This window comes from Camelus ferus, chromosome 1, assembly GCF_009834535.1.
Source record: "Camelus ferus isolate YT-003-E chromosome 1, BCGSAC_Cfer_1.0, whole genome shotgun sequence".
Taxonomy (NCBI): Eukaryota; Metazoa; Chordata; class Mammalia; order Artiodactyla; family Camelidae; genus Camelus; species Camelus ferus.
Genome location: NC_045696.1, coordinates 60,220,320 through 60,247,155, shown reverse-complemented (window position 1 = coordinate 60,247,155; position 26,836 = coordinate 60,220,320). Strand labels below are relative to the sequence as shown.

General features: G+C 46.1%; 1 protein-coding gene across 1 annotated transcript in view; it reads left to right on the top strand.

Moving 5' to 3' along the window:
• The window catches only part of LOC102518744 (protein HEG homolog 1), an 82,799-nt gene that overhangs the window by 21,850 nt on the left and 34,113 nt on the right, over positions 1–26,836 (top strand). The window contains 11 exon segments of the mRNA XM_032481634.1: positions 4,181–4,287; positions 4,289–4,469; positions 6,130–6,429; positions 11,842–12,195; positions 13,274–13,627; positions 16,700–17,188; positions 17,874–19,069; positions 19,071–19,230; positions 21,304–21,420; positions 22,058–22,177; positions 26,022–26,125. Of these exon segments, the coding sequence (XP_032337525.1) occupies positions 4,181–4,287; positions 4,289–4,469; positions 6,130–6,429; positions 11,842–12,195; positions 13,274–13,627; positions 16,700–17,188; positions 17,874–19,069; positions 19,071–19,230; positions 21,304–21,420; positions 22,058–22,177; positions 26,022–26,125 (3,482 nt within the window).

Sequence of the window (26,836 nt, the reverse complement as noted above, 5' to 3'; positions counted from 1 at the left end):
AACAAATATCACCATAAAGCACATAAGTTTTTTGGTTTCCCAGTGCATATAAAAGTTATGTTTAAACTGTAGTGTTTTAAGTGTGCAATAGCATTATATTAAAAACAAAACAAAACAGTGTACATACCTGAGTTTAAAATAATGCTGTTGGGAAAATGGTGCCAATAGACTTGCTTGACACAGGGTTGCCACAAACCTTGAATTTGTAAAAAGTGCGATATCTGTGAAGCACTATAAAGTGAGGCACAATGAAACAAGGTATGCTTGTATATAATTTAGTGGGGGGTTTTAGTATATTCATAAGGTTCACTACAACTTTTAAATACATCCTTGGCTTGAGGTTTAGACCACACATGTGCTGTGAATTTGTGCTGCACACCCACACGAGGGCCAGCTTTATGGTTACAAATCCTTGAGGGGGAGTTATTTTTCTTTCACCTAAAACCATGGTTGAAGGGCCAGATTTCTTGCTGTCTTCTTCTGCAAGGCAGTTTTGTTTCTATTTGCCTTATACCCAAGGTATAGCCCTAGTCCCAACTTCATACAAGAGTTTCCTCTCAGACTCCTTCCTTAAGAGTTTTGTCTCCTATCTCCTGCATCCCTGTGGTCATCAGAACAGAAGTTCAAGGTCACTGAGCAGGTGCCCCAGGGCAGCTGGCAGCTTTGGAGTTAGTTCATCTCTCTGAATTCCAGCTCCTGGTTCATTTTTGACCTCACAAGATTTGCTTGTCAACTTAGCAATGCATTTAAGAAATATTTTTTTAAAAAACATTTTATTCAGCATTTTTAGTTGTTGCTGGTGGCAGGGTTATTCAGTATACTGCAGGACTATTGTCTGCCTTTGAGTTTTGTTTATAGTATGCATTTTTTCTTTTTTCCATTTTTAGTCAACCCTCCAGGGAGAGAGCATGGTTCAGTGCTAGCCATGTCCTGTCTTCCTGTGGCCATTCTTTTCCTTTTCAAGACTGCAGTGGAATTCTTTGAGCTGACTGGGGTTTGGGACATCCACCCTTTGTTCCCTGAAGAAGGGGTCGTGGATGCTTCCAGAGGCCCAGCCATGCTCACCAACGGCCAAATCTCATACTCATCTTAAGGCTGTAACAGAGCTAAATTCATTTCCTTCCTTTGCTCATGGCTTACCAGCTTTGGAGCATGGGCTTTGAGTCCCTTCTGCCTCCCACAATCACTTTTATCTGGTTTCTTCTGAGAATAACTTCTCTCATTGTGCCAAGTTGACTAAGAGGGTAGAGAGGGCATCCTCAAATCTGCCCCCCCCCACTCCTCTTGGGAGGTGAACTTGCCTTTGTAGCTCAGATAGGAAGAACAAAGGGAACCTGACATGTGGGTCACTCACTGCTGTCCACCACCGCAGAGTCCCGGGTTGAGCTTGTGGACTTGGTGGCTGCCCCGGGAACACCCCTCCACATTCCCATTTCTAGCCAAGTGTGGGCCTTGCCTGTCTGGGGCTGGGCCCCAGAGGAGCCCGATGCCTGGGCCACTCCCTCCTCTTTTAGGAAGCTTCTGTTAATTATCACTTATAGGAAACAGAATAGGAAGCCTGAAAACAGTAGTTCTCAAGGGATTTGGGGGAGGAAGTGAGGCCCTTAGGAAAGTTTGTCAGAATCTCTTTACGGAAGAATTTGTAATCACCTCCCCTCTAACTCCAGTAAGTGAGCCACTGCTTCAGGTGGAAGTGGACCAGAGTGGGGACAGTGTTGAGAACCATTGCTCTAGATCTGCACTGTCCAATGTGGCAGCCACTAGCCACATGTGGCTCTTGTGCTCTTGAAGTGTGGCCAGCAAAATACTCACTGGATTTTTAAAGATTTAATACCAAAAAAAGAATGCCAAATATATGAATAATTTTTCTATCGAATTATATATTGAAGTGTTACTATTTTGAATATATTGGGGTAAATAAAATATTTATTTAAATGTTTATTAAAATTAACTTTACCCGGTTTGGGGTTTTTTTGTTGTTGTTTTTTTAACTTTCTAAAATGTGGCTACTACAAAATTTGAAGTTACAGAGGCTGAGGATATAGCTCAGTGGTAGAGCACGTGCTTAGCATGAATGAGGTCCTGGGTTTAGTCCCCAGTACCTCCATTAAAAAATTTGAAGTTACATATGTGGCTTGCATTTGTGGCTTACTTTATACATCTCTTGGATAGGGCTGATCTAGAAGATAACTTGTTCCTTTTGAGATTGTGCGTGTGTGTCTGTGTGTGTGCGTGATATTTTGGGTTGAACTGTAGGTTCTGCCTGCAGCCCCTACTGGTCCAATTGTTGGCCATTTTTGCCTGACTCACATAGGTAGGGGTGACTTCATTCATCCCCACAGCGCTTTCTCAATGCAGCCCCCAATCCTAAGCAGAAAGAAAAATATCATTCTCAAATGGGGAAAATGAATTGGGTTTTTCAAGGAGCCATGTAATCAGCAATAACTTCAAGTGGTCCTTGTCCTCATCATTGCTTTTTCTAGAAACTCATTAAACACAGTGCCCCACAATTAGTACATGTATGCCACATTCTCTCCCATATTAGTTTGGATATGCAGGGTAACAGCTCTGCAAATGCTGTTTTTTTTTGGCATTATCTTTCAGGGGCTGGCACCCCCAGTGATGGCCTGGCTCTGGCTTCCAAGCTTTGGCCAGGCCATGTGCAGACTTCTCCAGAGTAACAGGGCAGCCTTCTCTGGTTGGCCCTGGGCGTCCCACCCACCTACCCTGCCTTGAGAGATGGCAATACCACAGACGGTTTCCTCGGTGCCCGCTTTCAGCCCCAGCTTCAACTTCATCCTCACCACATTTTTGCTAACGCCCTCTTTGTCACCATCTTGGGTGGAAGTAAATGATCACTTAAATAGATTTTCTTTTCTTTCTTTCTTTCTTTTTTTTTTAGTTGAAGTATAGTCAGTTTACAATGTCATGCCAATTAAATAGATTTTCTAACTAACAGAAATACCTTCCTAATTTATAAACTTCAAGTAACAGTCCATACTAATAGGCAACATTTCCTCCACACCCCTGGACTAGAAGTGAGGGAGAACAGGAGGATTTGCTCCAACACTCCTCTCCGGTACTTCATCCTCCAGGGGAGCAGAACTGAGAGCTGACGCTTGGGCAGGGAACAGGACCTCCCATGCAAAGCGGGACGAACAAGAGCACCTGCCTCTGAATCGTGCAAGGACAAAATGAATGCGTGCACGTCGAGCATTAGATCAGTGCTTGCACGCACACGTCTACGATTGCTATTATTATTTTAATAAAATGAGATCATGCTCTATATTCTATTTTGAAGCCTGTTGTTTTAACTCAATAATACCTGTAGAATATCTTTATTTTATTTTATAACATCCCTTTAATGACCTCAGAGAATCATTTCATATGGATATACTACAACTGGTTTAATTGATCTCCTGCTATAGGATTTTTAACTTCCTTTTCTCTTCTCTTCTCTTTTCTTTTCCTTTTCTTTTCCCTTTCCTTCCTTCCTTTCTTTCTCTTTCTTTTTTCCTCCCTTCCTTCCTTCCTTTTTCCCTTCCTTCCTTCCTTCTCTACTGTTGTAAACAATGGTGCAGTGACCATCTAGGCAGCTAAATCTTTGTTCCCATTCTTATTTCCTTAGGATAAATTCAAAGAAAATGAAATTACTTCATCAAAACTATTTACATTACTAAGGTTTAGCAACACTGCGAAATCCTTCCCATGTTTTTGCAGAATTGTGCATGCCCCACCTCCTGCCTGCAAGAGTAGGTGTCAGGATTAAGAGCTGCCAGCTGTGTTCTCCTACCACCCAGAAAGCACAGTTCACAACCCTGGTGCTTACGAAGTGGTTCCTTCCTTCTGCTCACACCTGGGCTCTGTCCCACACACCCTCTCTGAACCTGCCCACGTTCCTCTGTTCAAGTGACCTTCCCTGAGCTCCACACTGATCTCTTTCTATCAATTTCATCACTTCTTCTACTTGTAGTAAAATTTAATTCTATATAATACTGGTGCTTCATAATTTCTTCCACTGGATTGCAAGATTAATTACTGCTGGAGAAAAAGAAAGGTGAAATTATTCTATTTGAATCCACTTCTCTACTGATAAATCTGCTCACGTACCTTCTCCTGAAGGTTTGCTTCTTTTCCAAAGCCAGCAAGGCCTCACTGATCCATTCTCCTACCATTTCAGCTGCTGCAGGGAACCACTGGCCAGAAGGCAACACTGAACCCCACATAGAAAACATAACCTTTGATCAGAATCAAGTGGACTTTTCAACAGTGGTCTCCAAAGAGGGATGTGATGGTTCAGACCCCCAGAAAGAGGCACGCTTCTTCAGATGCTCCAGAAAACTTCACTCCACAAACTGAAACAGCAGCTGCTAGAGGAAGAAATGACTCTTCGAGGACAACAAATTTCACCATTTCCCCTGTTGGGGCTGAGAGACCCACAGCTCTGACTTCCCAGAGCATCACCTTAGGTGAGTGTGTGCTGATGGTGCTCATTTCACGCATGTATGTTCAGTCCCAGAGGACAAAACTTCGGCCAGTGTTTGCCTTCCCCCATCCCAAGTCACAGTGCCCAGCCAATCGTCTTGGGCTGGGGTGGACCAGACCTGTGCCTTGGGTTCCACCTGTGGCTCACTGTGGTTAATTGAGTTGTAACTATAGATGCACAGATGGGGGTGCAGATTTGCTGAGGGGCCTGACCAGTCTATGTTCCAGTGGCCGGGGAATCTATGTTGCATGGCCGGGCTGAATCCGCACAGCTTCGGCAGTCCTGCCACGCGCTGCAGCCTCATAGGCACTGGGTTTGGCGGACTGCGTGGCTGTGTGGCTCAGATGGCTGTTCTTGCCCCAGTCTGCACAGCTCGGTGGTTTGCCATTTTTAGCAAAGGATTGCACAGTGGAGCTGGAGCTGGTTGAGCAAGATTTGATTGAGGAAGGGAAGACAAAGAAAGCCAGCACCAACTAGGTCTCCATACCAACATGTCTCATCTCTCAATTCTCACGGCAAGGCCATGAGTTAACATTACTCTTATTTTTGGAATTTGGAGACTGAAGCTAGAGAAATTAATCAATCCAACGTGTGCAGGGCAAACAGCTAACAGGTATCAGAGCTGGGATTTGAGCCTAAGTCTGTGTGTCTGATCGAGGTGGGAGGGGTGGCTGAGGAGTGGGATGTCCAGACCATGTGAACAAAGATACAGAGGAAAGGAGAAAAGCGTGGCCTCTTTGTGGGGAAGATGTAAGTCACACACACAGGAGAGTAGCAGCCGGTGGAACAGTCATGGGGGTGGGCTTAGGCACAATAGTGGAGGACTTTGAAAACCAGGCAGTTTAGATTTGCTGTGGTGGGAAGAGTCCCTGAAGGTTTTTGAACAAGGCAGTGACTGCATTAAAGTGAATTTGGGGAGGGTTCACCTGGCAGGTATGTATAAGATGTCTGGGGTGGAGGGAACCTAGAGTCAGGGGGACCACCCAGGCAGACACAGAAATCCAGGTGCTAAAATACGGCCTAGTGGCCTCAGGGATGGAGAGGAAGGGGTTGGTAAAGACTCTTCACAAAGGATAATTGATACAACTTGGTAATGGCCTCAAAGTAGAGGATGAAGCCATCAAAGATGTCCTGCATGGTTGCATGCCCTAGGGGCAGGAGGTCTGGTTGGGGGACTCAGTTCTGTAAAGAGTATTTTAAGTATGTTAAGTTCCATTCACGAATGATGGATACAGAGCTTAGAAACTGCATATAGTGCTGCCTGGGTTTGTTGGTCATCCAGACATTGGAAACTTTGTGTTAAAATCAAGTGAATTCTGGGACCGCTTTGTGGACTATGACTGATGAGTCACGCCGGTCAGACGCTGACCTCCGATTCTATATCGGCTCATACTTAGCTTCATCGTGCCCCTTTCCTGATAATTTTACCACAAAATGCAGAGTCTTTGTGAGATCTGAAAACAGTCCTTGTTTTGGCTTGTGGTCTCTCATTCAGGAGGCCATTTTTTATAGAATGAACAATTGCTTCCACTTTCTTCTCGTGTCTGTCTATCTTAGAGAGGTCAGAGGTGAGCTCGCTCCAAGATTATTCAGACATTGGGAAGTCTGCTGGTGGAATTTTAATTGTTGCTGTCTGCTTTCAGCCTTGGGAGGGCGTCCCCTGCCATCCAGCAGCGCAGGGTCAGAAGGCAGAACTGCCCCTTCTCACACGGAGAGCAGCACGTCCTGGGGCTCCCCGGCGAGGGGGCAGGGGCTCCCAGAAGCAATGACTCTGCACACCCAAGTGGTGGCCACTTCGGTTGTGAGCCAGTCCTCTCTTCCTGCTGTGGATGTGGGAGAAGAGACCACGCTCCCCAGGCAGAGAAATTCCTCAGGACCAGAGCAATCCTGGCTGCCTTTCTCCAGGACACCGGTTTACTCCCCTCCCTCCAGCAGTCCCACACGTAAGTGCTCCTGTCCCAGCTCAACACGCTGAAGTCACTCAGAATAGAAGTACATCGCCCTGGATAGCCAGCTAGTTACACACTTGTCACAGGGGCTAAGGGGAAAAGTCATTAAGCCCCAGTGCAAAATGTTGGAGGTAAAAATGCAACCCACACAACTGATCTCAGTGTTGAAGTTCATCTTTAAAGCATGCTTCCTTTAACTGTATAAGGAAGAAAGTGACAGTTGGTTTGGTGGCTGCTCTAGGCCTTTCTGTCCACCTGAGCCCTGCTTCCCCCCTCGTCCCCCACCCTCCTACACACAAGTCTGAGTGTGGTAGGTGTGTGTTCTTGCACAAGAGGCCATGTTCTGGGGTGACTGAAATGATGATCATTGTGTCCTTTGATGAGGAGTTATATTTATATTTCTTCGTTACTGCAAAAATGTTTCTTTCAATGGCAAAGATGACATAGATGTACATTTTTCTGGGCATCATTTCAAAAAAACCATAGATGCAGGTATTTACAAGGTCACAGCAATGGAGCACATTCCAGCCCTTGCTCATCAGTCCAGTGTCCCTACAGATGTTCCATCTCCACCAAGCTTATTGTCAGCCTCTGATCCTCCGTACCATACACCCTGTCACACTACATTATCTAAGCTCCTACCCAGACAAACTGTCATCATCTTGAGGACGTGGGTTGTGTCTGCTACTCTCTCGTCCCACGACAAGGTGCAGTTGATGAGTAAGGGGATAAGCATGTGCCCACGCATCACAGGCTCTTCCAGCCACGGACCAGTCCTGGAAGCTCTGCCCACCCTGTCTCTTCTCCCAGCTTGTACTCCGCGTCTGTGCGCTGCCTGTGTTCTCACCCCCGTGCTGCGGGGAGCAGGACAGCGAGGGCTGGAAATATTCCAGGGAAACAGTGGTTAGGTGGCTTCAGAAACTGCCATTTCAAAATTTTCATAGATCAGAGGGTTTTAGAAGTACTTTGCAAGATTAGGGGTTCAGGTTTATGTCATCAAAGCAAAAACCGAACCCAGAGGTCCTTTCGGTAATGCCTGTTTAAAGCAGCCAGTTCCCCTTCCAGTATACTCTGTATATGGTTTCCTGCCAACACGGATGTATATAATTTATGATTCGTATTTTTAGGAGATGGCTTTTTAAGATTATTCTTAAACATTGGTTAGATTGGGTCAGAGCTACCATCCTTTCCAGCTTCAAAGTCTGTGGTTCAGTGGTTTACAACCAACTTTACTAAATGGTGGAAAGGAAGCATCTTCTAGGAAGCTACCCTTGATTCTGGTCGGGGTCATTTAATATTTACACTTTGAACCCGGCCCACTGCTGTGGTGTGTATACTGTGGTGCATCTGAGAATTGTTCTGTGTTTCCAGCTGGTGGCCCTGACTCTAGTCACTTATATTTTTTAACATTAAAAAAGTAATTGGCCCTCAAATTTTTGAGCCTTCATCCTTCTTGTACCTTTTACTTTTTGAAGAGTTCTCCCATATTATTCCTCTTCCTCGAGTCTTTCACTGAGCATTTCTCTCCCTTCTTAGTGAACTGGGTGTTCCGTGCTGGGTAGAGTCCCACCCTCCCTGTTAGATACTGGAGGGGGCTTTGGGTGCTGGTGAATGAGGGGATAGCCAGGCATCCAGGAACACCTGGATCTAGCCTGCCAGCCTCCCCTCTTCCCTGTGGGGTGGTAAAGGGGATGCGCACGAGGACCTGAAGCCACATGGGAAATGAAGCTTTGCTTTATTTGTAAGGCTGGGCTAGCCTCTGCTAACCTGCTGACCAGAGCTCTGGTGTGCCTCCTACTGCCCCTGAAATCTAAGTCTCAAGATCCACAGGATCCAGGAGCACTAGGCACGCAGGCTAAGAGCACTGGCAGGACTTGCCAGAGGCAGACCCAGAGGCACCCAGCCCAGCTGGATTCTCCGTAGAACCAAAGCCAGGAGGGAGTCTAGCAGGCCGTGTGGTCACTGGCCACTGCATCCACTAGCAAATGTGGCCCAGTGGAAGTCCTGGCACTGAGACCAGTCAGATGAGTGATGGTCCTCACTGGGTGAGCACTAGGATGGTCAGCCAGGAGCCCTGCCTGGGGAGGAAGGGGGTCCTTATTTGAAACATGAAGGGATTAAACCAGCTGATCCTAAAGATCCTTTCTAGTTCTAGCATCTGCTGTTTGAACATGTCAGCCTGCGTATCCCGTGCCTCCATTCACTCTTCACTCTGATGCACAGAAACATACAAGCAGTGCAATGTCTTTTGAGGCTCAGGTAGTTAGGATGTCACCTGCTTCCACAAATAAATCACATGCCAATAAGTGTATGTGTTAAGGCAGGTACAGGCCCAGAGAGCTAAATCAGATTTTTAAAAAGAGGTCAGAAGCCACTGGGAACTGTTTGCTTGCTGTTTTACATCTTTGCTGCTCCACAGCCTTCTACTCTATTAATACTTTCTATAATGACCATATACTATTAGACCATTAAGGGGAAAGTAAGTAAAGCAGCTAACAGGGAAAAAAGCTCTCTTTTGAAGATGAAGAGAGATATGTGTACATTGAATTATGTGAGAGTGGCTACAATTGAGCACTAAATTTAGTGCCGAGTTTCCTGGAAACCAGGGCACAAAGGGAAACCGGGTAGGGCATGATATTGTCAGATAAAGTGAGCGCACAGCTTCATCCATAGGCCTCAGTGTTTGGGGGGCAGTACTTCTAAGAGGAATACTCATGTAAGAAATGTTAATGATCATAACAGAAAATGCCTTCAGTTGCTGTTTTGTGGAAATTGTGCTAATGTTCTTTGAAAGATGATATTTTATGTCGATTCTCAATAGGAGCTGGGGGTGTGATAATGGATCTCAACTCAGAAAATATTTCTGTGGGTAGCTAGCTAATGTGGTCCAGGTAAATTGCTTTATGGTGACTTCGCTTTGTAAAGGACATGAGTATAAATAACTCAGAAGACTGTAGATTTAGCATATCTTTCCCAAATATCAGCTGCTTCAGCCAGATTTTTGGCAAGTTCTGGACAGCAGCCAAGCCAAGGCTGAGCAGTGTGATGCCTGCCTGAGGTTCCAGTATGTTGTGTTGTGATTGGAGCGTGACCCACATAATTTTACCAGAGGAACAGGCGTTCTTTTCACCTCCTATTATAAAGATTAGAGAAATTGGCTTGTTTCTGCTCACAAAAAGATGGTCTTCCCATTTTTGAATGGCTGCTTCAAGGGTAGAAATGAGCAAGGAAGGGCAATTATTAAATAATCAATAGTGCCGATCTGCTGATTAGAAACATGGTATATTTCCCCCCAGGTATATTTAGCAGGTGCTCATTTAGTAACATAAGTGGTGATTGTAGATTAGTTTGACCAAGCATTTTCTCCTTTTATTAAGGGGCACCAGTTCTACAGAAGTGTTCACACTGCTCTGTAGCTTTACTGTGAGGACTGAGTCAGATTAAGCATGTAAAGGACTTAGCACAATATATGGAGGTGTGTGTAAAGTAGTGGCACATCGTAACTGGTCAGTAAATGGCAGCTTTTACTAATGATGATAATGAGATGGTGAAGCAGTGTTCCACGGAGCCCTCTCAGGTCAGGGAAAACCTGGCCATCTTCCTTTTGTGACCTTCAGCAATTGTGACTTTTCTGATTGTATTTCTGTGGCCATTGCTTTGCTCGACAGGCATTCAGGCTGAGTCCAATAGAGCCACCACTGTGCATTGAATCGATGAAATAATACAATTTGCTGGGAACAAGTGTTTTAAAAGAGTGCCCAGCAGTCAGCAGTGCCTATATCCAGTGTTGGTGGATATAGATGATGACTCTAATGAATTTAGGCCTGATGCTAAGTGGCTGAGGGAGGGTTTGGGCATGTCTGTGTTATGCTTTCCTTTTTTTTAAGTCCTGAAGATTTTTTTGTTCTTGTGTTTAAGTAGAGGTGGGTTTAGGTAGGCTTAAACCATTTTTGTGTCCAGGTTTTTCTATTCCTTTATTTTAATTACTAGCTCTATGGATTTCCTGTATCTTCCATGTCTCCAGGAAGGTCCAGTGACCAGAGCTGTGGGCTGTGTTCTAGGTACAGCTGGTTCTATGGTTTTGCACAAAAGTAAGAGGGACCTTTTTGTTTCCGGTACTTTCTCCCTCTATATATATATTTAATATTTATTTGTGCTTTTGGTTATGACTGCATATTGGACTGGTCTTCAAGAAACCATTTATAATGAGAACTTTCTTCTTCCCTTTTCTGGGTCATAATTAACAGTTTGAAGCCTTTCATTTTATAGGTATGGAAAGTACTTACTTTTTTTTGGCTTTGAAAAAAACAGCACTCTTTCTTCTTGCTTTTGGATCTTGCTCACTCACCAAGCTTTTGTGCAGTCTATTCCTGTTTGGAATGAGGATGTCAAGTGCCCTTCTGGAGGTCACTTCTCAGGGTGTCCTTTGGAAAGTTCTTTGTCGGGAAGACTTTGTGGGCAAGCCATTGTACTTCTGCAGAGCACACTGTGCGTTTTGACCAATGGTGTAGAATTCAGTTCCTGAGGTTCGCGACAGTTAACCCAGTGTCTGCCACGCATTTCATCAGAAAAACTGCTCCCAACCTGGAGTCCTTGACCTCCTAGGGGACCACTGTCATAGTATGTGGGCTCGGGGGCCAGTCTCCAAAGCCTAATGAGGTGACTGCAATATGGAGCCTGTTGCTTTTGGGTGGAATGAAATCAAATCAGTGGAGTAATAATGAGTGTCTCCTGTTGATTAGAAGCTCTCGTTCCACAATAAATGGAGCTCGGTAACAGTCTTTCAAAACATAAGGTTTATGATGGCCTTGCGCTGGGCAATAATAAAGAAGCCTTGATGGTGGCAGAGCTGGAATTACTGTTCTAGGCCAGCATTTTTCCGGCTGGGGTCTGAGAGCCATAGGCCTCCATGCTGGTGACCTGGGGACCAGGCACCCTACAATGGACCCACTTTTATTCAGTTTTATGTATAGGTTTTAATCTGTAACAGCATTTGAACAAAAGGGTTACCCTGCTAAAACAAAACAAAACAAAACAAAACAAAACAAAACAAAGCAAAAACCCGTACCGTATCACAATGATCTGTCCTATATAAGCTGTAAGATGGAATTCAAAAGCAGAAGGTTTGTTTCTTCTGTAAAAATCAATGCAGATCATGTCTAGAGGCTTTCTCCTGTCTTCCTTCTAGCCTGATCTGAAGCTTCTTGTACTCGATGAAGGACCTCAGGCTTCTCCACTTAGCTCTGTGAGGACTAGCGCTAGTGAGGAGAGGGCGAATGCACATATCACATGGGTTTCTCTAGTAGGTCCACGTTTATCTACATCCATCTTTCAAAATGTAATTAACATTATCTGTATCCAGATACACCCCTGACGAGTCTTGAAGCTTATTTTCTTCTGTTTCAGCTTCTGAAAGCACAGAGGATTTAAACAACTCCACTGCTCTCCCAAGCATCTCGGTCAGTGGGACAGGGAGTGTGCAAGTTGCCACCATGTTCCCCAATGGTGCCCCAAGGATGCTCCAGTCTTTAAGCGTCAGTCTGGGACCTCTACCCGAGACAGAGCATTTCTCTGAGGACTCTGAAACTGCTGCAACTTCAGCATCAGTTCATTCTTCACCCTCTGGGGCAGACTTAAGAAGAAACGGTGGAGTAATCGGGAGCCTGGGGGAGAAGAAACTCATTGAGCCATCCACAGAAAATGGATTTGGCCTCACATCTTCTGAGGTCTCAGTGGTGCTTTTGCAAAATGATTCCCTAAGTAAGTCTTCGATCTTTTTTTGATTTATTATGAACATTTTTAAATTGTTGAATTTTCTCAAGTAATCACTTCAAGACCATTTGCAGTCTCTAGGAAAAAAAAAAGCCTGTGTTCTTGGGTAACACCGTCTCCTTTATCTGGTATACCCCATTATCTCACTTGATTTTCCTTATGACAACACTGTGAAATTAGTCAAGCAGACATCATTCCTCCTGCTTTCTTGTAGAGAGGAAACAGGCTCAGCGAGTTTGAGCAGTGGGTGCGCGCTCACCAGCTCCTTCACGCAGCACTGAGACCCAGGCTCGGAGCTTCCGCTGCTGATGGATCTCGTCACCTGCAGTGTCACCTTCACACTGAGAGCTGGCCCGCTCTTTAACGCTAGCTTCAGCTATCTCATGTGCAGATCACCATACATAAACTATAAATATATTTACAAATATATAAAACATATACATCTATTCCCCAAATTGAGGGTTTTAGTGTACCCTTACAGTTTTTTGTTTGCTCTACTTGAAAATTTGAATAATCTTTATTAATAGTACAACCATCCTAGAAAAATGCTAGAAGGACTCTATTTGGGCACGTTGTGTTTGACGGACACAGCAACATACTCATTCCCACATACTCACCCATGTTTTGGGGGAAAGAGAATAAACCCCTCAAGCCTATAAGTTGCTCTGCTACTTTGCACATGCAGTTTATTTTATTTTGAGAGGGAGGAGGTAATTAGGTTTATTTATTTACTTATCTACTTTAATGGAGGTGCTGGGGGTTGAACCCAGGACCTAGTGCATGCTAGGCATGCACTCTTCTACTGAGCTATTCCCTCCCCCTGCACATGGTGTTTAAAAGCTTCCGTATTCACCATCTTTTATTTTTGGCATTGTTCTCTTCCTGACACTGAAGAGTTTTGAAATAATAACTTAGAACATGAAAGTGCATGTCAGGTTACACATTTAGGAAATACTACATAAGGTCCTTGCAAAGGGAACCTTCTCTTAGGGAAGACTCGCGCCTCGGTTGTGGAGGGATCTCCCTGATGTCCACATCATGGCCTTTTCTCTCTGACACTTTTCAGCCTCAGGAGGACACCAGCTTGCCAGCCGCTCTGAGGCAGGGAGTAGAAGCCCTGTGTCTCAGACTGAGACTGCGCCTCGGCCAGCCCCGTCGGTCAGAGGGGGACAGAGCACGGCCCACTGGTCCTCCACCAACCGAGGGACGTTCACAGATGTGACCAGAAGTGTTACTTCCCATCCTCAAGTTGTGAACTCTTCAGTTTGGAGCCAGTTCTCGGCCTCTGCCCCACAGTCTAGAGGAAGTGACACAGCGCTGGGTGACAGGAGTTCCTCTGAGCCGGCCACCGAGTCCTTGTCTTCATCTTCATCTTCCTCAGAAAGCCTGGACTCCTGGGCACCACGTGGGGAACGCTGGAGTGAGTCTCCACTTCACAGAGCCGCACCCCACTGAAGGGAGGGGGGCCTACCAGGCCAGGGCCTTCTGCAGCATTAATGAAACAGCTCCTGCAGGCCCCTCATTATTCCCAGGCCTTCCTTCCAGCTGTTGATACACATATAGCAGTATATCCCCATTGTTTCTTTTATGTCTCCAAGATGCTGCTGTGGCCGCCTGCCCCTCCCACGCACAGCTCAGGGACTTCTCTGTCTGTGTCCTTCTGCTCCCTACAGCCCACCCCGCACGCCCACACCTGCCTCAATCACACAGCTTCTGGAAGGTGAAAATATCACCTACTGAAGTGTACAGTTCGGTGGTTCTTAGTATATTCACAAAGTTGTGCAACCGTCACTGCTATCTAATTCCAGAACATTTCCTGAAACACCAAAAAGAAACCCTGTGCTGGTCTCTTTCCATTCTCTCCTCTTCCCAGCCTCTGACAACCATGAATTTACTTTTTGTCTCTATGGACCTGCTCTTCTAGACAAGTCTTATAAATGGAATCATACAGTATGTGGCCTTCTTTTTTTTCCACTAAGTGTAGTGTTTCCAAGGTTCATCTGTGTTGTGGCACGTGGCAGTGCTTCATCCCTTTGTATGGCCAAGTAACGCTCCATTGTCTGGATGCAGCACATTTGGTTTATGCTTTTGTGGATCGCTGGATGTGTGGGTTGGCCCCACCTTTTGGCTCTTATGAACAGTACTGTTGTGAACATTCAGCTACAAGTTTTTGTATGCCCGTATGTCTTCAAATCTCTTGCAGAGAGATTTGAACTGTTTTCCGAAGTGGCTGCACCATTTTTTATTCCCATTAGCAAATACAAGGGTTCTAGTTTCTCAGCATTTTTACCACCAGCTTGTCCAGCTTTTCGGATTCTAGCCATCCTAGTGGGTGCAAAGTGGTATGGCAAGTGGCTTTGATTTGCAGTTTTCCCAGGCTTACTAATGATGTTGAGCATCTTTTCATGTGCTCACTCACCATCTGTATATCTTCTTTGGAAAAGTCTATTTAGATCTTTTGACCACTATTTTAAATTGGGTTATTTAGCTTTCTTTCACTGAATTGTAAGAGGTAGTGTATATTCTGGATACGAGTCCTGTAGCAGATACACCATTTGCGGAGAACTTTTCTCCCATTCAGTAGGTGGTCTTTTCACTTTCTTGATGTTACCATCTGCATCACAAAATTTTCTAATTTTGATGAAGTCCAATTTATCAATTTGAGAAAGATTTTCCTTCGATGTTCCTTTTTAATAATGTTTTTGGGTAGTTTTAAAAAATAATTCTCAGCAGCCTTAGCAATGTAAATTGTATGCTGACCGAAGCAAAAATGCAGTAACTTATCATTTAAGCATATAATAGGTTTAAATTCTTATCTCTCCACCACTAATGTCAGAAGCTCTGTCTCCCCCATAGGAGCATCCTGACTGATGAGGAAAATCAGCACTTATTACTACTGATGTGACGTGGAAAAGCATATGCTGCGTCATGAAAGAATACCACACATATGGGTGGAGGGTGTTTATGCCTGGAAAGCACGTTAGCTGTCTTCTAGACAAAAGGAACCCTCTTCCACCCTACCACTTTGGGGTTCAGAATTTTTACCTTCTCAGATCAGAAGCATAGGTTCGAAGGCTCTCCTTCTGTCTCTTCAGTACTCTTCACTCTGCAGTCAGTGTGCAGTGGGGTTGTGTGGAAAATGTGGTCTCAGTGTGAGTGGACCTTGGAGTTCAGTTATGAAGCACTAAATAAGGAATAGCCTCATTCCTGAAACCATCTCACTCTGGGTTAACATAATGTTTTCTCACTTCTCCTTGGAATCTCTCTAAGCTGACTGACTCTGCCATCCAGCTTTTCAGAGTTCTTGGTTCATTCGTTTTTCCGGGTTCAGGTGCAGCCTCTCTGTTTCAGGTCATGACTCTGCGAAGTCTGTCAGCCTAACAGGGTTATTGGCCTAAGTTTTGTGTAACGGAGCCTGTCCTCTCTGCCAGGGAAGTTGTGCTCAGGGATGCTTGACTCTCCAGCCTCTCCTGGCGGACTTTCCATGGGTTTTCAGCCTGGGTCAGATCACATCCTGACTGGGTGCTGGCTCTCTCAGTGCTGCCCAGGTCACTGTGTCCCTGTCCCCATGCTCATTCCTGCCTGTCCATCAGTGCAAACCTACCATGAAGTGAACTTACCTCTCACTCAGCTTTACATCCATTTTCCAGAAACATAGGTCCATGGGGTATCAAGGACTAGTCTGGTCTGGGAATAGGAATAAGAATTAGGAAAGAGCCTGTTTTTCTCATTAGAGCCAGATTATGAAGTATTTAGGCCAAGGATAATTGTACTGCATTTCCATCATTTCTGAAAAGGATGGTTTGTTTGATAATTTAATAGACTAACCTAAGATTCTTTAAGTTTATAGCATAAAACATACCCAAGGAAGGAGGAGAAGGGTATTTATTCATGTGTCACCTGTTCCATCCCCACCAAGGAAATAAAACAAATACATTAAAAAAACAAAATGAAACAAAAGCCAAGCCCACCTGTAACCTCCGAACACAATGCCATTTTTCACTGCTATGCTCAGGCAAAGGCCTCCACGGTAGAATGACAGGCCCTGTGTCAGGTCCTGGTTCGCTGGTCCCACCAGGAGGTAAAGCCTACGGGGGGATACCGGCCTCCCTCCCAGGGACTTGTCAGGTCTAAAGCCCCACCCAGCAGGGTTGTCAGTCTATTGCCCACTGTTCACCTCCCCCGCTGCCACCTCGTTTCCCTGACATAAACTCTATTTATTATGTATCACAGAGCAGAAATACAGTATTGATCCCGTTCTCTGAAGTTAGAAGCCTTTGCATAAATCCAGGCCACCTGGGCAGATATGCTGATCCCGCAGTGCCTCCCGAGCTTTCAGTCACTGATGCATCTGCAGGGGCGGCACACATTTTGGTTTTTCACCTTGTCAGTTTCAGATAGACCCTGAGCAAGAGTGGGGACACTTTCTGGCTAACCCAGCCCAACTCCACCCCTGCACTGACCGGCCTTCCCCTTCTCAATCCTCTTGCAGCCACTGAGGACAGTCCCGAGCTGGCAGTCAGGCCCGAAGCAGAGGATTGGACTTCGAAGGGGGCGTCCGAAGCCCACGCTCACAGCCCGCACACTTGGGCCACTCTCACTGGAGTCGGAGAGCGCACGCTGCGATCTGTCACCAACCGGAGCACGGCTTCTGGGCATGTGTGGCGCTGGGCGGCGGAGACCACGCCCAGGGAGACGACCACGCCCAGGGAGACCACGCCCAGGGAGACGACCTCGCCCAGGGAGACCTCACCCAGACAGACCACGCCCAGGGAGACGACCTCGCCCAGGGAGACCTCGCCCAGGGAGACCACGCCCAGGGAGACGACCTCGCCCAGGGAGACCACGCCCATGGAGACCACGCCCAGGGAGACGACCTCGCCCAGGGAGACGGAGAGCGCCACTCAGCCCGGAAACGTGACCGCGACCGGTGACGGCCACCTAGCCTCTGGGTCTCTGGCGGCCTCGCGTGCCCTCGGAGGTGACGGGCAGGATCTCTGTCTGCATTCCCTCAGCTCATGTGTCTGTTTGCTTGCAGCCCCAGAATGATTTGCGTTCTCCCTCAGCCCAGAAAGTCGTAAGCCTTCCAAGCTGTCTGTGAGGAGAGCTTTCTGGGCTCCCCCACCGCCCCCGCACATCCTCCCACACACTTGCCCCAGGCGTTTGCGGTGTTGTCTGCCAGGATGCTGGCAGTGAAGGGGCCCAGCCACGTTGTGGCTAAGGCCAATCTCCTGGGAAAGAAATATCTCATTATCCAGAATGGAAAGTTGGGAGGGTTTTCCTTTTTCCATTTAGGCATAACAATTGTTCTATTTGAGGTCTTAAGAGCTTTTCAGATACTAATTTGCTTTTATCAGAAAAGGCATGTGAAAGGAATTTGGTCCTGTTCCTTATTTTTCAGCCCCTGGCCCCACTTTGCTTTTATTACCGTTTGCATTGCTGCCTCTGTGCTTCTCACAGGAGGGCAGGTCTACTCACTGTAGACCCAGACCCTTCCTGTCTTCCAATACTGTCTCTATTAAGCGTGCTCACTTTTGAAAGCCACCTCTCCAAAGAAAGCATTTCACCCCCAAGCGTTCATGGATAGGAGACTAAAAGTCTGTCTCATAGTGCAGGTTTGGCAGGTATTTGTTTAGTTGACCTAACTTTAGGTTTTCCCTTTGCAGTCACTGGAATTGGCTACGATCAGGTGGGAGGCACAGATGTTGAACACAGGACTTCCAGCGACCACACTGACCACACCGACCACACCTATGTTTCAGCTACATTCACCAAAGGAGAACGGACGCTATTGTCCATTGCAGACAACAGCTCATCCTCTGACCTGAGGGAGAGTTCGACCTTTGCTGTTAAGATCTCAAACTCTTCACATTTAGATTCTTCTTCCTCTTCTCAGGCTCAGACTGAAAGAAGTCACGTCTCATCCCACGAAGGGGAATCTGCTCAGCCTTCCACTGAGTCACTGGTTCTGCGCACAACCAACCTTCTGTCCTACACAGCCACTGTTAGTGAACCACGGAACACGCTGGTTCCTCTGGACGCTTATGCTAAACCTGACCCATCACCCTCTTCGTCAGGGCTGCCTGGACTCCAGCCCTCCGTGTCACAGTCCTACCACGCATTCCCATCAGCCTTGACAGCAGCCAGGGCCTCCTCTCATCCACAGCAGTCCACACCTGATGCGCCCACACGTGTGTCTTCCTTACCAGCCTCTTCACCAGTATCCCTGACAGCATCCACCCCTTCTTCGCCGTCTGTCTCACAAACAGTCCTTCCACCTACATCTTCTACCCTGGTCCTGCCTAGGGCCAGGGATGCTCCTGTGACTTCGGTTCAGATGTCGACAGTGGCATCGTCCATGGAAGTGCTCCCCAGTAGTCAAACAGCAGAGCCTAAGAACCAGAGCAGCCCATACCTCGAGAAAATCATTACGGAATCAAAGCCACCACACCTGGAGGCTCTGCCCATGGAGGCTACGGAAGCTGTCACAGTGAGGTCTACTCTGGGGCTCCCCTTGGCCCCGGCCTTAACAGAGGCCTCCAATGAACAAACCCTTCCAGCCACAAGCACCAGTTTAGCCCAAATGTCTCCAGCTGTGGCAGCCACCACTCTCCAGGCCTCTCATCCCCCAGTGCCCAGCCCCAGCCCCACATCAAGCACAGCAGCTCAGATGGGTGGCCACACAGCAGTACAGACGGTGGTTGGAAAACAGTTCCTACCAACCAGTCCCGAAATTCTTGTGGTACAAGTCTCAACTGAAGGTGCTGTCACCACAGAGAGGAGCCAGGTGCTCATAGATGCTACCACCAGATCAGTCCCCGTAACCATCGCCCCCACATCAGCAGAAGAATTGACCACTAGAGCTTGGCCTTACAGAAGAGTATAGCCCAGCTTCATATTTCCTGAGAACATCTCCTCAGACCACACACGTTTCTACGGTAGAAGTGGTGACTCCTAAGTTGACCACCTCCGCCACTCAGAGCCACACCCAGTCACCCGCAGGACCGCCATCTCCAGCCTCAGGTAGAACAGGTCACACAAGCACACAGTTGCTCTGGGCTTGGGTTCACACTGACGTGTGGTGGTGGCTTGTATCTGTTTTGTGAGCTTAAATGCTTTCGGTTGAAGCACTTAAAACAGAAAAGAATCTCATAGTGGCAGTTTTCTCACCCCTAAGTAACATAATGCTTCCTGAAGGAAGAGGAAAAAATGCCGCCTGCCATGTGTACTGTAGCTTGTGATGTCCCCGTCACTGCAAGAACTTTTCGGGCATGCCTTTATCGCTAACAAGGCCAAGTGGGGTAGTGATGTGGGATTGAAGGGTGGAAAAACTGGAGTCAAGAATCTCAAGGTGGCCTGAGACAGAGAGAGAGTAGGTGCCTGCTCCCAGGTCAGAGCCCGGAGCCGCTGAGTTAGTCAGCCGGCTCCCCGGGCACCAGGGAAACTTACCTTGATCCAGGGAAGCCCAGGCTCCTTGGCCTCCCTAAGATTATGATGCTGGCTGATAAATGCAGGTAAGGGAAGGTGTTCCATGAGAGAACGATGAACTGACCTTTTCCCATAGTGACCATGTGACCAGGGCTCTTGACCTTGCACGTGAGGTTACACATCTTTATATGCATGTTGAAGTTGCTGGGACAAGGGAAATAAAGCCCTCCACATGCTTCTTTATCACTTAAGAAAAGGGAGAAGGAAATAGTATGTTGTCTTCTTTGATGTCATGGTCAAAACTGTACATTTGGCTTGTCCAGACCCAGGAAAGGAAAACTGGTATTGGCAAAGGGGTGACAGGGAGACTGAAGGAAAGAGGGAAAAAGAGATACTTTGTAGTGGCTGGAGCGGGGAGCTCAGTTGGAGGCAGAGTTCCAATTAGGCAGCCATCACCCGTCTGGGGGCTGGAGAGCCATAGACCAGGCCCACAGCATCCCTGCAGAGCCCTGATGCATCAGTGCCCTCTGGGTGCGAGTGGTCTGAGCACTGCCGGGAAATGGGAGGCAACTTCTGGCAAATTTGGGGTCCCAGCTTCAGGACTCACAGCCTTCATATCCAGAAGGCAAATACATTCCAATACCTGGTGGAATATAATTCACAAGTCTCCATTAAAGCCGATTATAGCCATTGCAGTGGTAGCTATAGGCGAGTATTAGGAGCATCCTTACTGGAGGTGTTAAGTCTTTTGTGACTGTCTGTGGGTGCAGCATTGGGATATATAGGTGCTATGCTTACACAGGTGACCTTAGGTATATTTAAGTAGTGATGAAGGACAGGGACACCATTCAAATTTAGCCCATTTGTCTTCAGGGTTCCTCTTTTGGAGTTAGGACTCTTGACTTACACCTTCTTTTTCTCATTCTGCCACTGATTTTTCTCCTTGGAGATGATTTTTTTTAATGTTGTGGGTTTTGGCTTTTCTAAGTGTGAGTCAGAAACCTTTATTAGGCAGGTATTATAATAACCACAGCATGATAATGCCGGTTATACAGACCAAAACAGGGAGTTGCAGTCACTGCCCCTGGGAGCCAGGAGTCCAGGGTGACAGTGGAGCCTGTGCATAGTTAGGGCCAGGATGATCAGATGGGCTCATTGTCACACCGCTAAAGAGGGGGCTTCGAAGTGCTACCTCCAGTCATTGTTCTGAATGACTGCACGGTATATGGAGGTCCAGTTACATTTTGAGATTTGGAAAGAAGAAAACTTGGAGCAGGGAGGATAGTTGATCACGAACCACTTCCCCCTTAATGTGTGTCTTAAATTCATACTGATTCAAGTAGAATTTGTTACATATCACAAGGCAATGTAATCCTCATTCCCGAGCTGAGGGACCTATAAGCATCTGGATTTGAACCAGTTCTTGTGTTCGGAGATCCAACCGTCTAACACGTGTGTGTGTGTACACAAGCCAGTGCCGTATCCAGTCCCAGTGCATCTCTTCTGCACCTCTAGAGACCTATTCTATTTTAGTAGTGTGGCCTTTCAGGGCAAGTAAACAGAAATAAGCAAGAATCAAATATTAGCTGGAAGGATTAAATATTTGCCTAGAGCTGCCTTTCCCTTTCCTGTATAATTAACTGCTTTATTCCTGAAATGTGTTTTCAGTTAACAGCTGTGCCACTAACCCTTGTCTTCACGATGGGAAATGCATCATGGACTCCACCAGCCGTGGGTACCGATGTCTGTGCTCACCTTCCTGGCAAGGGGATGACTGCAGTGTGGGTAAGAGGAAACGTAACCTGCCATGGTCTACAGTACAGTATCACATTGAGATGGGCGGTAAACTCCTTCTTCCTCCAAAATGTAGGGAGTAAGATCTTTAATACCCTGCTCACTTGGAAGTTAGAATGCGTACATGCTGTCTGCAGAGTAATGTCAGACTGTGACATTGACAGGCCTTCAAGACCTGGCTCCCTTCTGTGGGTCCCCTACACTCTGGCCACACGAGACCACTTGGCCATCCCCAAAACCCACCGCCTCCTTACCCACCCCCTTTCCTGCTCCTGGCCTTCACTGTGCTGGTGCCTCAGCCTAGAATCTTCCCCACCCACATCTGCTATTAAAATCCCTCCGGTCTTAGTCCAGATGTTATTTGAAACAGTACTTAATTCTCCCTTCCATCCAAATCGCTGCTTTCTCTGTGCTTTCAAATCTTGCCCTGTATTTGTAGTTACCTGTATCCTTGCCTGCCCCCATCCTCAGTAGACTGGTAGTTTCTTGAGAACAAGGGTCATGTCCACTAGTCTCGGGGCCCTACCAACCCTGGTGCCATTTGGCCCTTAGCAAGTGCCCCTTTTACTAAATTATGGCTTTGCCATCTGCTGCCGATTCAGCGTGGCCTTGTGTTCTCTCCTTGCAGACGTGAATGAGTGCCTCTCGAACCCCTGCCCACCCCTGGCCGTGTGCAACAATACTCAGGGATCCTTCACCTGCAGATGCCCAGTGGGGTATCAGCTGGAAAAAGGGATATGCAATTTGGGTAAGAGAATTCATCTATCTTGGAATTTTGTCTGTGTCACAATGTATTTTGCAAAATAACATTTACTGGTTTTCTCTTTAATCAAAATCAATATTTGTCCAAGGTGTAAATTTAAGGAATACAGAAGGAGTAAAAGACGCTGCCTATTATTCTACCACTCAGAGATATAGCACCTTATTTGCAATCTTTTTTAGTGTATTTTTCATATAGTGGAAGTCATGTGGTATTTGTACAAACTCTATATCTTAAACATTTTGTCAGGTTATTAAAAATACTATACAAACTGTGTAGTGACTGCATAAATATACCATCATTTACGCAGTAACATTATTTGTTCAACCATCCCATCCCACAGTTAGGAAGAAAAAATATTAAAAGGATATTATTTTCTTTTTATTTAATTATATTATTTTTTGAGGAGGTAGTTAGGTTTGCTTATTTATTTATTTTTTAGAGGAGGTACTGGAGATTGAACCCAGGACACATGCAGCTAAGCATGCGCTCTGCCGCTTGAGCTGTACCTTCCCCCTTCAAAAGGATAGTTCTAACCAATGAGTTAAAAAAAAACATTTTAGAGAGAGAAAAAAGAAAATAAAAACCCTGATTATCCTATCACATTCACACACTGTTTTTATTTTTAAAAATGATCTTCAATAAAACCAGAAGGAAAAACAGTCTTCATGTTCTTGTCCACAGGCTGATACATTTTTACAAAGCTCTTGCCATCATTGTACCGTGCAGTTTGTTATGTTTTGTTCCCTGATTTAATAGATTCATGAAGCTGGTTGGTTTTAGATATAATCTCCATTTTACAGGTTGAAAAGCAAAAAGCAAACCAAATGAAAACCAAGGCTTTGACAGGGTGCTCAATGGCCCAGCTTATACAGCTGCTTGGCGAGAGGCCAGGTTTGCGGCCCGCCGTTTCTCCATCACATAGTGACGTGTTCTTCAGAGGAGCTTTCTTGCACACAGGGTATATTCCCTGTGCCTGGTGTGTCAGGGTGCTGAGTTCAATGCAGAACTTGAGGAAGAAATTAGAAATGAGGAACGCAGAGTTATCTAAGCTGGTTAAGGGAGCTGGTGGGTACAGTAACTCAATTTGGAATCACCTAAAATTGCCCAGTGTGATACTTAACACAGAAAAAGTGCTTGGTGAATATTTTTTTGAAAGAACTAGTGTCTGTGTCCTTTGCAAGTGTTATTTGCATGACTCCCTATTGCCCATAGGCTGAGGGGAATCATCAGAATTTTTAAGAAGCTGGTGTCAAATGACAAAACTAACTAAAGCAATTTGGTAATGAGTCTGATGTCCTTTATTCAAGGGAAAACACTCCATGGGCCAGGGGAGTACAGCTCTCACAACCAGTGGAGCCCTCTCCCTGAGCACCTTTGGGCAAGAGCAAGTTTTATAGAGCGGAGAGGCAGCAACGCAGGAACAGGGCATGATTAGCTGGGGTTGCATCTCGGACCTTGTTTAGAAAGATGGAGGAACAGGAGAGAGGTATAAAGCCCAGAGCTGGCTTCGCTGCTGGGGATTGGCTGACCAAGTGGAGCATCTACAGGACCGTGAGGGTTCAGTTGGCTTTCAGGACACCCCAGGCAGGACGGTGCCATCTGGGGCCTAGAGATGTATTTCTACGGTTGGTACCCTAGCAAAGTAGTGGTAGAATTTTGAAAATTGTTTCAAATACAAGGATCAAATTTAAGAGAGGAAGATTTGGGAATATATACATCAGTCAAAGTCAAGAAGTCTTCATACTCTAATAGTTAATTGCATTTAGTTACACCCTGTAAGGAATAAGCCAGGAGTTTTCCGTTTAAGAATGGAGACAATGGAAATGATTTTATTTGGAAGCAATGTGAAAAGTACACTTGCCCAGGAACCCAAGTGCCAGGCTTCCAGCTCCAGGGCCAGCGCCTACAGCACCTGGGCCCCCAAGCCTCGGTTTCCTCCTGTGTGAAATCAGATTACCACCTTCTCTGCTTCCCACTCAGGATTATTGTGAAGATCAAATAAAATCCTGGATTTGGGCAAGCTTGGGAAATGGTAGGGTTCTCACCTCTAGGACCAGAACTGAAAGCAGTGAAAACGATAAACCTACTCTGATTGCAAAGTAATAATTATGGATCTTCAAAAAAAATCATTTAGATAACCTGTGTAATTCAGCAGTTTAAAATTGCCTTAAAGCCTGATGATGTAACTGCAGCATGAGGATGTGACTATGCGTGGGAGAGGGCAGGGCTGGGAGGGCACCGTGGTGTCTTATTTATATTCACACTGAGTGCAGGGGCCACATTCACTGTCCTGATTCAGAAGAGATGTGTGTACTTGACGTTTACAACATGTATGTTCTGCACAGGGAGTCTGGGTACATACCTGGACCTGTGAGATGTGAGGCCAAACACGTAGGGGGCTGTTCTGGAAGCCTGTGTGTGGAGTGTCCCACAGGCACCATGGATCAGGAGGAGAGCCGTTTATTGTGTTAACAATCATCTTTCCCTTTGCAAGTCATTTAGCTTCATTGTTCATAAACATCAGAGGAACATGCAAATTAGAGCATGCTGAAATGCTTTCATTTGGCCAAGAATATTTTCAAAGAGCTCCCTGCTGCTCAGAAAGAGTCCTGAGCAGCTGGCTTCACTGAACTGTAGAACAAGCAAAAAGATGTTAAATAAGGATTAAGGGCTTTAGACAGTAAGTATAAGATGTTAAATGTTTTCCCTGGCTCATTTGTGGGCCTTTTTCTTAATTCAGCCGGGCTTTCTATGAAAGAGCAGCTTCATTGGTTTCTGTGTTTGGGTTGTTTTTTTTTTTCCTTGTCTAGAGGGAAAGATAAGAATTTAACCTAAAGGAAGATAAGACCCAGATATAAAGCAGGCTTTCCTAATTTTTGATTTCCTGCCCATTTGTAAGTTCCATTCCCCTCAGGCCCAATCAGCATAAACTGATATTAACTAGAATTTTATTTTATGATTGAAATGGGCCTCAAAAATGGGGCTACTTTCTTTCATGTCTGAACCCAACAGTATCTTGAATATGGGTTGTCTTCATCATATGGCTTGTTATTGTGGAGTCTGGCAGCCCCCTGGAGTGGGGGCCCCCTACAGATGTTTGGCACCTTTCTCTGTAGCCCCTTGGTGGTCCTTAGAATATCAGATTCCTCGGGGGGCTGAGGGTATAGGGGGGAAGGAAGAACTTAGAAGATGGACACACGTGATGTTAAATGTTAATCTTGACCCTTGGGAGCTGGATGATTTGTGGAGGAACCTGGCTTCTAGAAGCCTCCTTTGTCAATGACAGAGCAGGCATTTCCTCTGAGCAAGAAGAATGGAGGTTAGATGGGACGCAGCCTTAATGAGAAGGGGAACCCAGAGCACGCCCTTGAAAGTGAGGACTCGCTCTCTTGGTAAAAGAACTAGACAGCAAGCGCTGTCCTCCATCTGAAGCTTTCTAGGGGCCAATGAGCATTTGTCTTTCTAGCCCCACATTTCCCTCTCCTTCTCCTGGGAGTACATTCTTTAGGCCAGCTCAGCTCTCTTTTCTGTCACAGCTTCACTGGACATCTGAGGCGTGGGAGGCCATGGGAGAGAGGTCAGGCACTCTCCCAGAGCCCTTGCACATACACAGAAGGCTCCTTGGAGCCTCTCCCGCAAAGGGTGCTTGATCGGAGCCTTCAGCTCAGCTCACTGGGTGCTCACTTTGCTGGAGGAGCCCGGAGGTGGTCTCCACCCTCAAGAAGAAGGAAGTGCCAGGAGGGGGAGGAAAGCTGAGTGCCCCAGAGATTTACACTCAGCCTTGCGTAGGTCGACCTTGTGAGGTCTAACAGGTTGTTTTTGTTTTCAGTTAGGACCTTCGTGACAGAGTTTAAAATAAAGAGAACGTTTCTTAATACCACCGTGGAAAAACATTCAGACCTCCGTGAAGTTGAAAATGAGATCACCAAAACGGTAGGTTTTCCTGAAACGCATCTTCCTGCTAGTCCTTTGTTTTCTAGAAAAGATTATTCAGAACTGGGAACCTTTCCTGGGAATCAGCTGTATCTCCTGGGCTGTTCATTTCTATTATATTTGGAAGGTGAGCTTTATGGTAAAATTAAAGGACTCTCAGAAGTAGAAGGGAGGTGCTGAGAACTAGTGGTCCTGGTAGAAGCGTTTCTTCAAATGTGTCCTCCTGTGCAGCCTTATCAGTGCCCTGGCATTCCTTTTCCATGTACGGACTCACAGTCACAGCCATTTAGATGACAGGCACCAGTAAGAGCTGCTGGTAAAGAGGAAAGACCCAGAAAATCCTACTGTCCCATCGGCTGTTGACATACTGTGTAATTTTTCTGTCTGTGTTTTGGAACTTGGAGAGAAGGATGCTTTCTTCTTAAGGGAATGCCAGAGGTGTAACAGTTAATCCTATTATCCAGGGTTGAGAATTCACTGAATAGATAATCTAGGGGCCTTTGATTCTTCTTCTTTGCCTCCTTGTCTACTTTTTGTCAGTGGGTAAAAAGAAAGAAAGAAAGAAAAAGAATGGAGAGGAAGAAAGAAGCAGTGGAAATGAAGCTTAGAGAGTAAACTTTGCCTCCCAGCTGCTACCTGGGTCTAAGATTTGGTACTCAGAAAATTGAAATTTGTCATTAAAATAAGTGTTAGAGATTAATTGGTTTGTGA